This window comes from Hippocampus guttulatus, chromosome 11, assembly GCF_054856545.1.
Source record: "Hippocampus guttulatus isolate MCC_2025c chromosome 11, RoL_Hgut_1.0, whole genome shotgun sequence".
NCBI classification, from domain to species: Eukaryota; Metazoa; Chordata; class Actinopteri; order Syngnathiformes; family Syngnathidae; genus Hippocampus; species Hippocampus guttulatus.
Window position 1 is genome coordinate 18120869 of NC_141271.1, and position 14084 is coordinate 18134952.

General features: G+C 42.9%; 1 protein-coding gene across 1 annotated transcript in view; it reads left to right on the plus strand.

Moving 5' to 3' along the window:
- kcnh7b (potassium channel, voltage gated eag related subfamily H, member 7b) overlaps positions 1–11790 on the plus strand; it is a 31587-nt gene extending 19797 nt beyond the window's left edge. The window contains exons 10-16 of the mRNA XM_086123946.1: positions 1164–1416; positions 3143–3348; positions 4013–4100; positions 4187–4360; positions 6301–6457; positions 8950–9097; positions 9460–11790. Coding sequence (XP_085980072.1) covers positions 1164–1416; positions 3143–3348; positions 4013–4100; positions 4187–4360; positions 6301–6457; positions 8950–9097; positions 9460–9732 — 1299 coding nt within the window. The 3' untranslated portion in view covers positions 9733–11790. The remainder of the gene's footprint in view (positions 1–1163; positions 1417–3142; positions 3349–4012; positions 4101–4186; positions 4361–6300; positions 6458–8949; positions 9098–9459) is intronic.
- The last annotated feature ends 2294 nt before the right edge of the window (positions 11791–14084 follow it).

The window sequence follows — 14084 nt, forward strand, 5'->3', positions numbered from 1 at the left end:
GTATGACATTTTATTATCTCGTCTCGTTCGACGGCTAAGCGGCTCGCCGTGTCGGCGCGGTTTGCAATCAACACCCCCCCCCCCCCAAAAAGCCCCATCGCTGTGGTATAGAAACGAGCAGGGGGTTGCATGTTGCGCTGAAGAGCCTTCGTGTATCTCCGGCAGGACATGTCCTGAGATTGGAGGAATGCTCCACGAATCAAGTATTCGGACTCCCGTTCAAACCAAAACAGTTTTAATGCTGAATATTTGGATTGGATTGAAACGAAATGCAGAAAATGTGAGCTTTTTTTTCTTTTTCTTTCAAACACTCAAAAGTCCTAAGCCCAGTCGCCCTGATTTTGATGCGATAAAAATTTGAGTGCCTTTCGTCGTTATCTGACACAATGAAGGAGATCACCGGGCGTGAGGCTGTTAGCTTGCGTGCTATCTTGCGGCTAGCGCCGAAACCTGCCCGGGATATATTCCGGCCACCGGAGGCTTTAAGCAGATCTAGTTGCACGGTTCAAATATGTCGCGGTGTGTCAGCATTCAGCGCGCATGACACAACCGCTTCAGTTTTTGTCCAAACAACACAAATTTAGACATATTTTCACTTGACAGGGACTTGAACAATTAAGTATGCGATGCTCTGCAATTGGGACAAAGTAGTTTGCATGCCTGCCTCACAGTTCGGAGTTTTGGGGTTTGAATCGGTGCGAGTTTGCATGCGCCCCCCCCCCCCCCCCCGTGCTAACGTGGGTTTTTTTGTTTTGAGTGTTGTTGTGGCTCCCTCCCACACTCCCAAAATTTCATGTTAGGTTCATTGAGGAATCATTGTGAGAAGGGTCACAAAGCTTTTTGAAACAAAGCTTACTTTGATTCACGTGAAGGGCGACGCGTTGTGAATGAACACATTTGCTCCTCCCACCCACCCATCCGTCCATTTTCCGATCCGCTTATCCTCACGAGGGCCGCGGACATTTGCTCCTATAGAGCCTGCAATTACATATGTCAAATCATGTTATCCATCCATGTGAAGACGTACTGTAGATGACCATCTGCACCATATTGACTACACAAAATTCTTCTCACTTGAAGTTTAAAAAGCACTTCCTGCAGGCTTTTGATTGATTTGACTCAGGCACTCATTGACTCTACCCCATCCTGCCCACCCCCCATAGGTACTCAAAGGTTTTCCGGAGTGCCTGCAGGCAGATATCTGTCTTCATCTCAATAATAATCTACTTCACAACTGCAAAGTGTTCCAAGGAGCCACCAAAGGCTGCCTGAGGGCCTTGGCGATGCACTTCAAGACCACGCACGCGCCTCCCGGAGACACTCTGGTCCACAGCGGCGACGTTCTCACCGCCCTCTACTTCCTGTCCCGCGGCTCGATTGAGATCCTGAAAGATGACATTGTGGTCGCCATCTTGGGTAAATTGCATCACTTGTTCACCATACTGACGTGATTGTCTTCAACAAAATCCCAAATTGTGTGAATGCACGGAACATATTATGGTAAAGAACATTCCCCAACCATTGATGTAAATTGCAGAAAGCAGGCGTCCAATGACATTCTCAGGCGGAAAAGTGTTCAGGTTGAATTTTCGACGGATCAAAGAATGAGCGGTTTTGCGGAGTAATTGCTGCTTTTCAAATGCCTCGCGTCAACACATTTTGACAGGACGGCGCCCTCACCACTTCTGCCCTCTGGCCAATAGCGGCGTTCCGCGCCGAGAACGAGGCGCTGGCATTTCTATTAAGTGGAGCCATAAAAGGTTGTTAAAAGAGCACGCGCAACTGTCGGCTGAGCCTTGACAGACGCAAAATGGGGGGTGAGGGCGTGGGGGTATTATTGTCGAAAGGTATATGTCGATATGCGATGTGAACAATTTTCCTCTCGGCTGACTTTGTAATATTTGCCACTGCGATAGGAAAGGCATACGTTCCAACAATGCCTATCAATGGGCGAGGCGAAGCCCGGGTGAGCTCGGGTCCAAAAGAGCATTTGGCCGCGAGACGAATGCGCTCCGAAGCCGAAGCCGACACAATGAGGCTTAAGCACGGGCTGCTGAATCGCACGGACCCATTACGAACACCCCCGCCGCCGAAAATGTCACTGATCCAATTGATCCGTCGACTTTCACGACGGCGTACAGTGCGAACCCACCAACGTGCTTGATCAGCACAGCTTTGCTCCACTTCTGGGAGGGTGGGGGCTGCGTTTTTAGCACAATGCCACACATGAGCGACGAGGCTCACCTGCAAACGAAGGAGCTGAAGGCTGCACATTGTGCCCACGGCGCAGGCGTATAATAACATCTTCAACTACCGGCACCCCCATCCCCAAGCGGTTCATTTGCTACTGATATACGGTAGGTCAACTTCAGCGCCATTGCATAAATTGTACCATTAGATGGCTTTCCATGTTCATTCACGCATCAGCCCCAGAAATCATTTTGAACTAACTCAATAGAAAGGTCTAAAAAGTCCTTTATCCGTATCTCTTGTGCTTCATTGCACCGCAGCGCAGCTTCCCATCCATCTCATTTTCTATAGCGCTTGTCCTTTCTATAGGGTCATGAGCGAGCCGCAGCTTCAACCAAGCTGACTTTGGAAATCGCAGGGCGCATCGATACTAAGAAAAAAAATTCACACCTCTGGACAATTTTAATTCTTCAATGAACCTTAAGAGGAACTCGGGGCGCTCCGACAAACGCGTGCAAACTCCGGCCCGGGTCGATACATGCGTGCAGTCAACAACGAGGCGTTCTAAAGCGGCCAACGGCAACGAATTATCTGACGAGAAGATGCATTTTCCGGGGGATTGGCGTAGCTTGGGAGCTAAGTGCAGAGCGCAGTTGCTCTGGTTAACCACTGAAAGGCGCACAAGATTACAGAGTAGGAGAAAAAAATAAGAAGAAAACCTTTATTAGTCTCGCAATGGAGAATAATCGGGAAAACTGAAAGTTTACCGCTGTGTCTCCACAACTTAGTTTGACATATTTATCAGATGTTTTCAGCTAAGACCTTCACCTATTGTCGGACCAATTTGGACAACAAGTCCGCAAAGTAGAGGCAAATGTAAAAAGAGAGCTCACATATTGATATTTGGTCTGCGTGTGTGTTTGTGTGTGTGTGCATTCTTATCATAAACCAGGGAAAAATGACATCTTTGGTGAAATGATCCATCTATTTACCAAACCGGGAAAGTCCAACGCTGACGTGCGGGCTCTGAGTTACTGCGACCTGAGCACCATCCAACGGGAGGACCTTTTGGAGGTGTTGGACATGTACCCAGAGTTTGCTGACTACTTCTTTGCCAACCTGGAGCTGACCTTCAATCTCAGAGATGAGTCTGCAAAGGTAAAAGGATCATGCGAATGGCGGCCGCGCGTGCTGCTAATACAGCGACGACAGCTTTGGTTAGCGTCCGCCGTTCTCATCAATCAACGTGATCTGGAGTTATCTCTGGAGTGTAGGCGGAGAAACGTGGGTCGGGCCAGACAGCGATCTCGCGTAGTTGAAGCAGGAACTGGATGTCCCGTCACCGCCCCCCCCCCCCCCCCCCGGCTTTAAGTCTCGATCCGAAGGGAGTTGCGTGCCGCGATGTGCTTGTGTCTCATCCGCAAATGAAGGCGCGGGCATTGAAGAGAAGCACATTGCTTTGTTGTTAGCATCCGGCAGTCTTGATTTGTTTTGACAGTCGGCAACGGTTTTGAAAGTGCGCTGCTGGCGCCTAAACACCACTGACTTTTTTTTTTTTTTTTTTTAAATCTGTCGACTAAATTATTTTGGGGATTTTCAACATGTAAACTATTCTTGTTCAATTAAAGCGTGAGGAACGTTTCAAATCCCATCTGTGCGATGAAACAATGCTATATAGCGTGGTTGCTAGCGACAGCCGCTTTGCTTTATTTTTTTTTCCCCCGCAAATATCACCCAAGATGTCTTCACCTCTCAGGAAACAAATGACATCCGCCCTTTTATAGCTCTTAACGTGCACGATAATATATTTATATTATTGCAGCCTCCCAGTCCCGAGGGCTGCGACTCGGATGGCGAGGGCACCAGGAGTATCAAAAGAAGGATTTCCTTCACACCCGAGCCACCCAAAGGTAAGAATAAAAGAATCGATACGCAGCAACAACAACATCTCCCGATCATGCGTAGACGACGACCATTGCTATTTTCCATTCCCCAGTGGAAAACAACGAAGTCAGTACCGAACTGGAAAGGGGGAGGGAGTCAAACCTGTGCCTCAAGAGATGTTCCCAAGTCCGCGGTCCTTCGACACCCAGCAGCCCTGTTCTCGACTCTAATCTTCTCGGACACAACGAGGTCACAGACGGCTTGAGGAGAAGTCCATCTTTTCAAGGTATTTGGAATTACCGGTACTCTTTCTTGAAATAGGAGTGGTTGTTGGTACCTCAACTTGTGGGAGGCGGCCATTGCAAAGCAAGGTGCAGAGAATCCAATAATAGCGCACACACGCACGCGCACGCTCTGTACCTAGGGTGGATTTTCACCTTTTGCCTGTGCTTCTGGAACAAAAGTGGCTCACCGTAAAGCGACCTGTCCGCGCAGTGCCATTAAAACGCGACAGCAGCATCGTGTCGTCTTTTTGGACAGGCAGCGAGCGCCACGCGCAAATGCTTACGATCAAGGGGGGGATGCCGTAAATAAGTAAGTGGACGCCGCTGTGGGCTGCAACACATCAGAGCATCGATGACATAACGTTTAAAGGTCGGGCTAACCGCGCCATACCTGTTTGATGGTCCTGTTTAGTGGTACGGCCTGTTTGCAACGCCTCACTTCGTATGTGTGTACTTTTACAACTTTATTTTTTCCCCACAAATAACCCGTGACACGACAGGGCTTCTGCTGCATGATATTTATTTATTTATTTTTATTTTTTTAGAAATGCTCAAAAAGTCTCACTCAAACGTGTCGGCTCAGAAAAGTGGTCAACAAGGAAAAGAGTTATTTGCTCCTCGGTATTTAACCCCAACAGTCATCGATTGACTTTTCTCTTTTTTGTTTCACGGTAAATCATCTGATTGCATGATAGATGTAACTTGAAATCAATAGACACGATTCTGGGTTTGCTTGGGACTATATTTTTTAATAATGAATAAATAAATGCTGTCAGGGCCGCGGCATATATCCAACAGGAAGACAAATTGTCAACAATGTTGCTGTCTTTTTCATCCATAAAGTAATCAATCCACCCTAAGAGGCATAGATGATGGTGAGTTCGGATTATTGTACCGTATTTTCACTTGGGAGTATAAGGTGCACCGTTAACGAATGACCTATCTTAAAACTGTTTTCATATCGAGGGCGCACCGCATTATAAGGCGCAGAGAATAGAAGCTACAATAGTGGCTGCTGTTGCGTTATGCATCCACTAGATGGAGCTACGCTAAAGGGGAATACAATACAATACAGCTTGATTTATAACACGCTTTCAAAACCGCTGCAGCTGTAACAAAGCGCTTGACAGAACACTTAAAATACTACGTCCGAGAAATCAGAATATTGATCCATATGTCAGGTGCATCGGATTCTTTTTTGAGAAAATTGAATGAGCGCCTTATAGTGCGGGAAAATCCGGTAATGTAATAATGTCCTCAAATTCTAAAATAATGACCAATTTTTTTTCTTTAAATGTGCACTCTCTCTACCACATGTGCACAATGTTGGACAGGCTCGCAGTTCCAACAAGATCGTGCCAAATATTTCCTATGTATTGACCCCACGATGTGACTTTGACTTCCATGACAAGATATAGAAGGAAGCCGTATCAGGAGAACAACACTATCTTGTTCCTTTGACTTGCTCGCTGGATGCTGAAGCCGCGTGAAGACAAAGCGCCGCGTCGCTTGTGAGAAAAGGGAAACATGACAGAACAGGCTTCCTCTTCGTATCTTTGCGGCTCATCGCGCCGCTACAAAGCCACCTGCACACGCTGCATCCACAGATACGCAAAGCATACAAGCGGCCATCATTTGTATATTTTTTTTTCTATTAGTCCAAAAAGGGGCTCCTGACACAAACGAGCGCAAAGCAAACGTAATGATAGCAGGTGTCCAGCTGCGATAACAACGGCCTTCGTTTGCCACTTGAAAACAGCGCTCGAGTAATTCCGCCGGGACAAAGGCCTGATGAATTACAACAAAGGCCCGACACTCAGCAATTCTTTTGAGATTAATGACAGCCCTATTTTAACAAGCAGATTTTTTTTCTGTTGTTGGGTTGTTGTTTTTTTCACGGCGAGTGCGTAAAGGATGCATGTTGCTTTTGCGCTCTCCGCAGATCTGTGCTGTGATAAATGGGTGTGCAAGAAGCCTACGGACTACCTGGATGAGTCAGCGCATTTCCAGGAGTTGCGAGGAGACGATAACTCGGCCAGCGAGCTCACCTACGGAGAGGTGGAACAGCGCTTGAATCAGCTCCAAGAGCATTTAAACAGGTAGCGTTTTCTTCTTGTTGTCGTTGGTAGGAAGTCAACATTGCAATTAACAAAAGCGTGTGCTCGATTTGGTCACTTAACCCATCTGGTGATTCAACAAAAAGAATCCAAAATGAGTTGGATTTTTCAGAAGCCAGCACTTCAGTCCATGAAACAAACCAGCGTTTGTGTGTGTGTGTGTGTTTACAATAAATTATTGATTATATCATCGTATAATTTTAAAAAGTGCATACCTACTGTACACATGGGACTGGAGGCCCAAAACAACAATCCTAATCCTCAACTTTGGGCCGGTTAAAAGCTCTGATACGATTGTGCCCGGTCATCACATAAATCTGCCATGCCGGGCATTTCGAGCCAGCGGCGCTGTATGAAAATTGAATTCCAGTTCGTTTCACTTGTTTCATATCCTTTTTGTGAAACTAGTCGTGAATATTTCAGATGAAATGTTCCCAAAATAAAAAATAACAATGGTGCTTAGAAATAAGCGTTGTTAAGTCCTTTTTCACACTGCACTTAGCAGACCACAGCGTGCTGTCAACGAACTTGAACAACAAGAATATCAAGAGCAGGGGGGGAAAATGTCTTAATGGTTATTATGTCGAGGTCGCCTTTGGGAAAAGCGTCTCACCTGATCGACCACAAACGATATGCACGTTGAAAAATAAGAAAATATATGTAAGAGAAATCCTCAATTGATGTTCTTTTCGAAAGGCTTGGGGGAGGGTCTTTTTATTTCCCTGTATTTGTTCAAACTCTGCATCAAGTTAAAGTGACCCATAATTATATTTAACGTACGTTTCCCTGTCTCGTTCTTCATGACTGCTTCGGCTCACAACACTCACTACACTTGTTGGTCATCATCTTGATCCTTGGAGAGATTATTTTTGTTTTATTTTTCGGGCAGTAAAAAAATGTGAGAAGCCTCTGATGTAGTATTTTTATTAATTTTTTATTTACCCCATCAGTGCAATATTCTGCTTGAGCACCTTAAAGCACTTTTAATTGGCCGTAAATGCTGAAGTTGTCGAAGTTTGAGGAAAACTCAAAATGAAGCAGATGGCAAACGGCCACAGAATCTTGAAAGTTTTGCGGAAGGCGACTGATTATTATTTTTATTTATAATCCTGTCCAACCGCTCATCTACTTTATGTAGATGCTAATGATTAGTGCGTGCTTTCACACACCAAAAAATGGGGGGGCCTCCTCCCACACAAAGCAAAGTACAGTACGCTGCGCTTACACCAAGATCCCTGCCAGGATTTATCTCATTTTGCCTGGACAAATATAGAAGATGGAGGGGGGGAAAAAATCTACCTGGCAAGAGATATTGTTGGACTAAATATACTGTAGGTGGGATTTAAGGCGAAAGAACCGTAACATATTGAAAACACAATAATGAATTGGTACAACAGCTTTGTTTGTACTGACAATCTCATATATTCATGCTTGAGCAGATGTAGTTTTGATATCATTTTCAGAAGAGGCAAAGTTTTAACAACACAACTGCAGCCAGCAGGCAGGCCAGCGAGTGACACATAAAATGAACAGCAGGTGTTATTTTGGGCTGTGGAACGACACCAGCATCGGCACCATGTGTCTGGCTCATTTTATTTTCGCACAAATAAGTCATGTAATACCCTGCAATAGAATCAATGCCAGGTTTTCGCCTAGTGTGAGATGGCTGGATGAGCATAAAGTGTACCTTTGATATTGTGCCGTATCCGTGATTGAGCACATGATTGAGCAAATACACTCTGTAATAAAAGGGGGTAATTGTTGGCTGGAGGTGTTCAACAAGAAGTACTGATTGAATGTAGTCATAGTTACATTCATGGAAATAGTGTGCTTGTTCGCAGTAAACAATAGATTCACACCTCCCATACATAAGCTAATTAGCACCCTTGGTTAAAATCATCCTTTTAACTTGTTTGTCCATAACACAAGCCCTTTGTCCGCTATCATGGATCAAAAGCCCCCTCTAGTGGTCAGAAAACGAACTGAAGCGACACGCTGTGATCACAATCGAGATTGTGTATGATGGTGGATGTTACAATTTAATATTATTGAGAGTCTATGGAGTTTGAAACTTTTGTTTGACATTCATGTTAATGTCTTGATGCTCGCTAGACTAAAAAAATATAAAGGGCAAATAATATGTGTTACTGGGTGAATGAGAGGCATTTACTTTCCTCAGGTTTTAGGTTGTCGCTTTTTGCCTTGCCACATCAAACATGGCGGACACTTACAAAGAGAAAAAGTGACCCAAATTGAAGTCTACGTTATGATTTAATACTCTGCGTCTATGGTTAAATCGTGCTTGCTTTTTTTAATGGTAGCGTTTCAAGGCGGACTCACTGGTGTCTGTCACTTTATTGTCTTGTCAATTTAATACGTAACTCTTATGAAGTTTGATTAGTATTTGACCAGCATCAAGCTAATCTAGCTAGTTTAGTTTCACAGTTCACAGCGTTACCCAATCTGTTTTTCAGGTTGGAGTCTCAGCTTACGTCCGACATTCAGACCATCCTGCAGCTGCTGCAGAGGCAGCCCGCGTTGGGTCCTCCAGCTTACAGCACTGTGACGGCCAGTCCAGAGTATCACGGATCTGCCGTGAAGATTCAGCCCGCTGCCTTGACAGTGAGTCATTTTTTCAGCCATACGCAAAGTCAAGTAAGTGAAGACTGTCAATGTCAAAAAGGTTTAAAGCACGCGACACAGAGAAAGGTGGAAGAAAAAGCAGGCATTAAAAAAATTAAAAAAAATCTCGGACTTTTGTGGACCGGGACTTTGGGCTGGCGTGGCCGCTTTAGAGCGCCTCGTTGTCACAGTGTGGAGTAGCAACCCTGTAGGACATATTTTAGTCACCATTTTTTTTCAGGACTACCACGAGTAGTTGTATTTGACAATTGAGCAGGACTGACTTCAGCGCATTCAGATGGACTTTAACACACCCACCTGTTGCCATTCTTAACCTCTACGCTCCGCATTGTCCCACCCAGGGTCCCAACCACAAAGTGAAGAGGGTCTTTCGGGAATCCAAAGACTCAGCGCCGAGCTTGGCCACCTTGAAGGTGCCGGTCGAGGACAACCTTTCAACGTTGCTTTTACAAAGACAATCTGAACCGCAACAGCAACAAGAGATTACCCGGGATCAGCAGTCAACATTGATCCTGATTTCAACATCAACCTCGTCTTCACCCCCTTCCGACTGCACCCTCAACCCCACCGGACTCCACAGACCTGACTCTGACCCAGAGCTACCGAGGCCATAAACCTTTCGGCATTTGTCTTCTCACCTCTGGGTCGTAATGCTGTAATAATTACATGCAGTCGTAGTCACTCTTTCTCAGCATGCTGCAACAGACAAATATATATTCTCGATTTGCAGTTGCTCGGTAGTATATTTAACGTGTTGTTTTTTTTTTTCTCATGCTGTCCTTTGCGGCATTGCGGTACCGCTGGCATCCATGTACGTATTTCCAATGTAAATGCACTTGGAGAGCGCAAACCACCACCAAGGCCACGATAGACTACCAACAGCCATTCTGTTATATGCAAAATCTATGTCTGGGGCATACATACAAACAAAATAGTAGAAATATGCTCATTTTAACCACAATGGTAGAAAGATAATAAATAAATAGTTTGGCTTGATAAAATGAAAAGCTTGTAAGATAAACATGATCATCAAGATGACATACCGTATTCCCCAGCAGTCGCCTCCAAGCTGTTATCATGAGATTTTAGCAGGATTTTCTACAAAAGAGAACGCGCTGAAAGTTGTGTTTCGTGGAAGTGGGGCACGCTTTTTTTCTGTAGACGAATGTTATGAATATATAATGGCTTAACTGGTTAGAAATGGGGATGAAAATGAGCACATTTCTGTCATTCTCTGAGAAATGGAATTTGGTAGACCCCTGTTCAAATGCCAGGTTTTTGTGACAAAGAAAGACATCATTTCAAAACTTTTTCCACCAGTAATCGGTCACTTATACCCTGTACCACACAATTAGAAAGTAGTGTTGAATCTTGTTGACATACCTGCCATCATCTAAAGTGCGTCTGACTAACGTCAAAACACAGCTTCTGAAAGTTTCAGCAAAAAGTTCCCCTTTGCCTTCATTGAATTTTCCCCGCGTGTTTTGGGAATACAGTATTTTTGGGCCATAAGTACTTAAAGTATATGTTTGACACAAACACACAGCACCGTTCGCCACCAAGAGAGTCAAGTTGGAGGGAATTAGGAACAGTTCCAAATATCAGTCAGTGTTAGCACAAAATAGGTCAGGAAAAGCCTACTATCATCAGAACTTTACATGGTTAAACAGAGGGCACGTTCAATGCCTCCCGTTTAACGGTCAAGTCTACTCTATATGGAGTCACATCACAGTTAGCACACTTACGCAAACACTTGGGGGTTTTTTTAAGGGTGAAAAAGGTTTTGGAATGATCTATCTTGATCTCATTTCCTTCAATGACAAAAACCTGTTCAGTGGAACTTATGCTTCTGCCTCCCGCTCAATCATAATGTGGTGCTTTATTTTTTGCGACCATTTCCAACTGAATTCTAACTTTTTAGTGACTATGTTCTTTACACAGACACATGATGAGCTAATCAAATCCAACTATCCTGCAGGTACAGGATTCTGGATTTTTATTTTATTTATTTATTTGTTCCTCATATCTTTGCATGCTGGCCTACGAGTCACAAAGATTTTTTTTTTCATTTTTGTTCAGATTTATTTGGATGACGCTTAACCAGAATTAATAGGTCAACATGTTTGAGCCTGTCCGAGTTTTTTTTTTTTTTTTGGGGGGGGGGGTGTAATACAGCATTTACACTGAGGTATGACAACTGTTTGTGTATCCTTGGCTGTATGCCTGTCTTCTCTGAAGTGTCACTCAGGGGTTCTGGACAATTGCACTGCAGTTTACAGTATCCAGAATACTGTAATAATCCTCTTTATACAATGTGCATTATTACTTTGGTCACTGGTGTGCACCTACTGTACATCACACTATCATTGGTCAACAAAAGCATGTTTTTTTTTTTTAATCTGTATAGTCATTGTTTTTGCATCACTTGCTGGCCCAAAGTAGCACATATTATAACGATGTCAGCATACGTGTCTCTTTTACCACATAGATAAGTTAGTGTTTGCACATAAACATCCCCGACAGAGGGTTTTGTGCCTGTTCCGTAAATACAAATGCTACGTCAGACTCTTCTTGACGGATCAAGTCGTTTCATTTCCTAGCACAATCTTGGTGACGTTGTACGTTGAAATATTTCTCGAAACTGAAAAAATTAAATTCATCATATTGCCAGATATTTGAAAAAAAAATCTATTTTTTTTACTGCTAATCTTATTTTGAAAAGTAGTAAATGTTTGTTTTGAAACTGGGATCTGCAATAAAAGGAGACACTTAAAACAGTAGAAAGAATTACTTTTTTTTTCGATGTTTATCTGACATGGGAGCAACAATGGTATGATATCAACAATGATACGATATCATGATAAGGCGTTTTTAACCGGAAAAAACGACTATGTATAGTAAGGCGTTTTTAGCCGAAAAAAAGCACCATGTATAGAAAGGCGTTTGATGCCGAAAAAAAATGACCATGTATAGTAAGCCGTTTTTAGACGAAAAAAACAACATGTATAATAAGGCGTTTTTAGACAAAAAAAACGACCATGTAAAGTAAGGCGTTTTTAGACAAAAAAAAACGACCTGTATAGTAAGGTGTTTTTAGACGAAAAAAACGACCATGTATAGTAAGGCGTTTTTCGCCGAAAAAAACGATCATGTATAGTAAGGTGTTTTTAGACGAAAAAACGACCATGTATAGTAAGGCGTTTTTAGACGAAAAAAACGAGCATGTATAGTAAGGCGTTTTTAGCGCAAAAAACGACCATGTATAGTAAGGCATTTTTTGGCCGAAAAAAACGACCATGTATAGTAAGGCGTTTTTGGCCTGAAAAAATTACGTAGTATAGTAAGGCGTTTTCGGCCCGAAAAAAACGACATAGTATAGTAAGGCGTTTTTGAGCCGAAAAAAACGACATAGTATAGTAAGGCGTTTTTGGCCCGAAAAAAAACAACATAGTATATATAGTAAGGCGTTTTTGAGCCGAAAAAAACGACATAGTATAGTAAGGGGTTTTTGAGCCGAAAAAAACGACAGTATAGTAAGGGGTTTTTAAGCCGAAAAAAACGACATAGTATAAGGCGTTTTTGGCCCGAAAAAAATGACATACGTAAGGCGTTTTTGGCCTGAAAAAAACGACATAGTATAGTAAGGCGTTTTTGAGCCGAAAAAAACGACAGTACAGTAAGGCGTTTTTGGCCTGAAAAAACGACATAATATAGTAAGGCGTTTTTGGCCCGAAAAAAACGACAGTATATATAGTAAGGCGTTTTTGGCCCGAAAAAAACGACATCGTATAGTAAGGCGTTTTTGGCCCGAAAAAAACGACAGTATATATAGTAAGGCGTTTTTGGCCCGAAAAAAACGACATCGTATAGTAAGGCGTTTTTGGCCCGAAAAAAAACGACATAGTATAGTAAGGCGTTTTTGGCCCGAAAATAACGACATACTATAGTAAGGCGTTTTTGAGCCGAAAAAAATGACATAGTATACATAGTAAGGCGTTTTTGAGCCGAAAAAAACGGCATAGTATAGTAAGGGGTTTTTAAGCCGAAAAAAACGACATAGTATAGTAAGGCGTTTTTGGCCTGAAAAAAACAACATACGTAAGGTGTTTTTGGCCTGAAAAAAATGACATAGTATAGTAAGGCGTTTTTGAGCCGAAAAAAACGACATGGTATAGTAAGGCGTTTTTGGCCTGAAAAAAACGACATAGTATAGTAAGGCGTTTTTGGCCCGAAAAAAATGACAGTATATATAGTAAGGCGTTTTTGGCCCGAAAAAAACGACATAGGATAGTAAGGCGTTTTTGGCCCGAAAAAAACGACATAGTAAAGTAAGGCGTTTTTGAGCCGAAAAAACGACATAGTATAGTAAGGCGTTTTTAAGCCGAAAAAAACGACATAGTATAGTAAGGCGTTTTTGAGCCGAAAAAAACAACATAGTATAGTAAGGCGTTTTTGGCCTGAAAAAAACGACATAGTATAGTAAGGCGTTTTTGAGCCGAAAAAAACGACAGTATAGTAAGGCGTTTTTGAGCCGAAAAAAACGACATAGTATAGTAAGGCGTTTTTGGCCCGAAAAAAACGACAAAGTATAGTAAGGCGTTTTTGGCCTGAAAAAATTACGTAGTATAGTAAGGCGTTTTTGGCCCGAAAAAAACGACATAGTATAGTAAGGGGTTTTTAAGCCTGAAAAAAACGACATAGTATAGTAAGGCGGTTTTGAGCCGAAAAAAAAAACGATATAGTATAGTAAGGCGTTTTTGGCCTGAAAAAAACAACATAGTATATATAGTAAGGCGTTTTTGAGCCGAAAAAAACGACATAGTATAGTAAGGCGTTTTTGGCCCGATAAAAACGACATAGTATAGTAAGGCGTTTTTGGCCTGAAAAAAACGACAGTATCGTAAGGCGTTTTTGGCCTGAAAAAACGACATAGTATAGTAAGGCGTTTTTGGCCCGAAAAGAACGA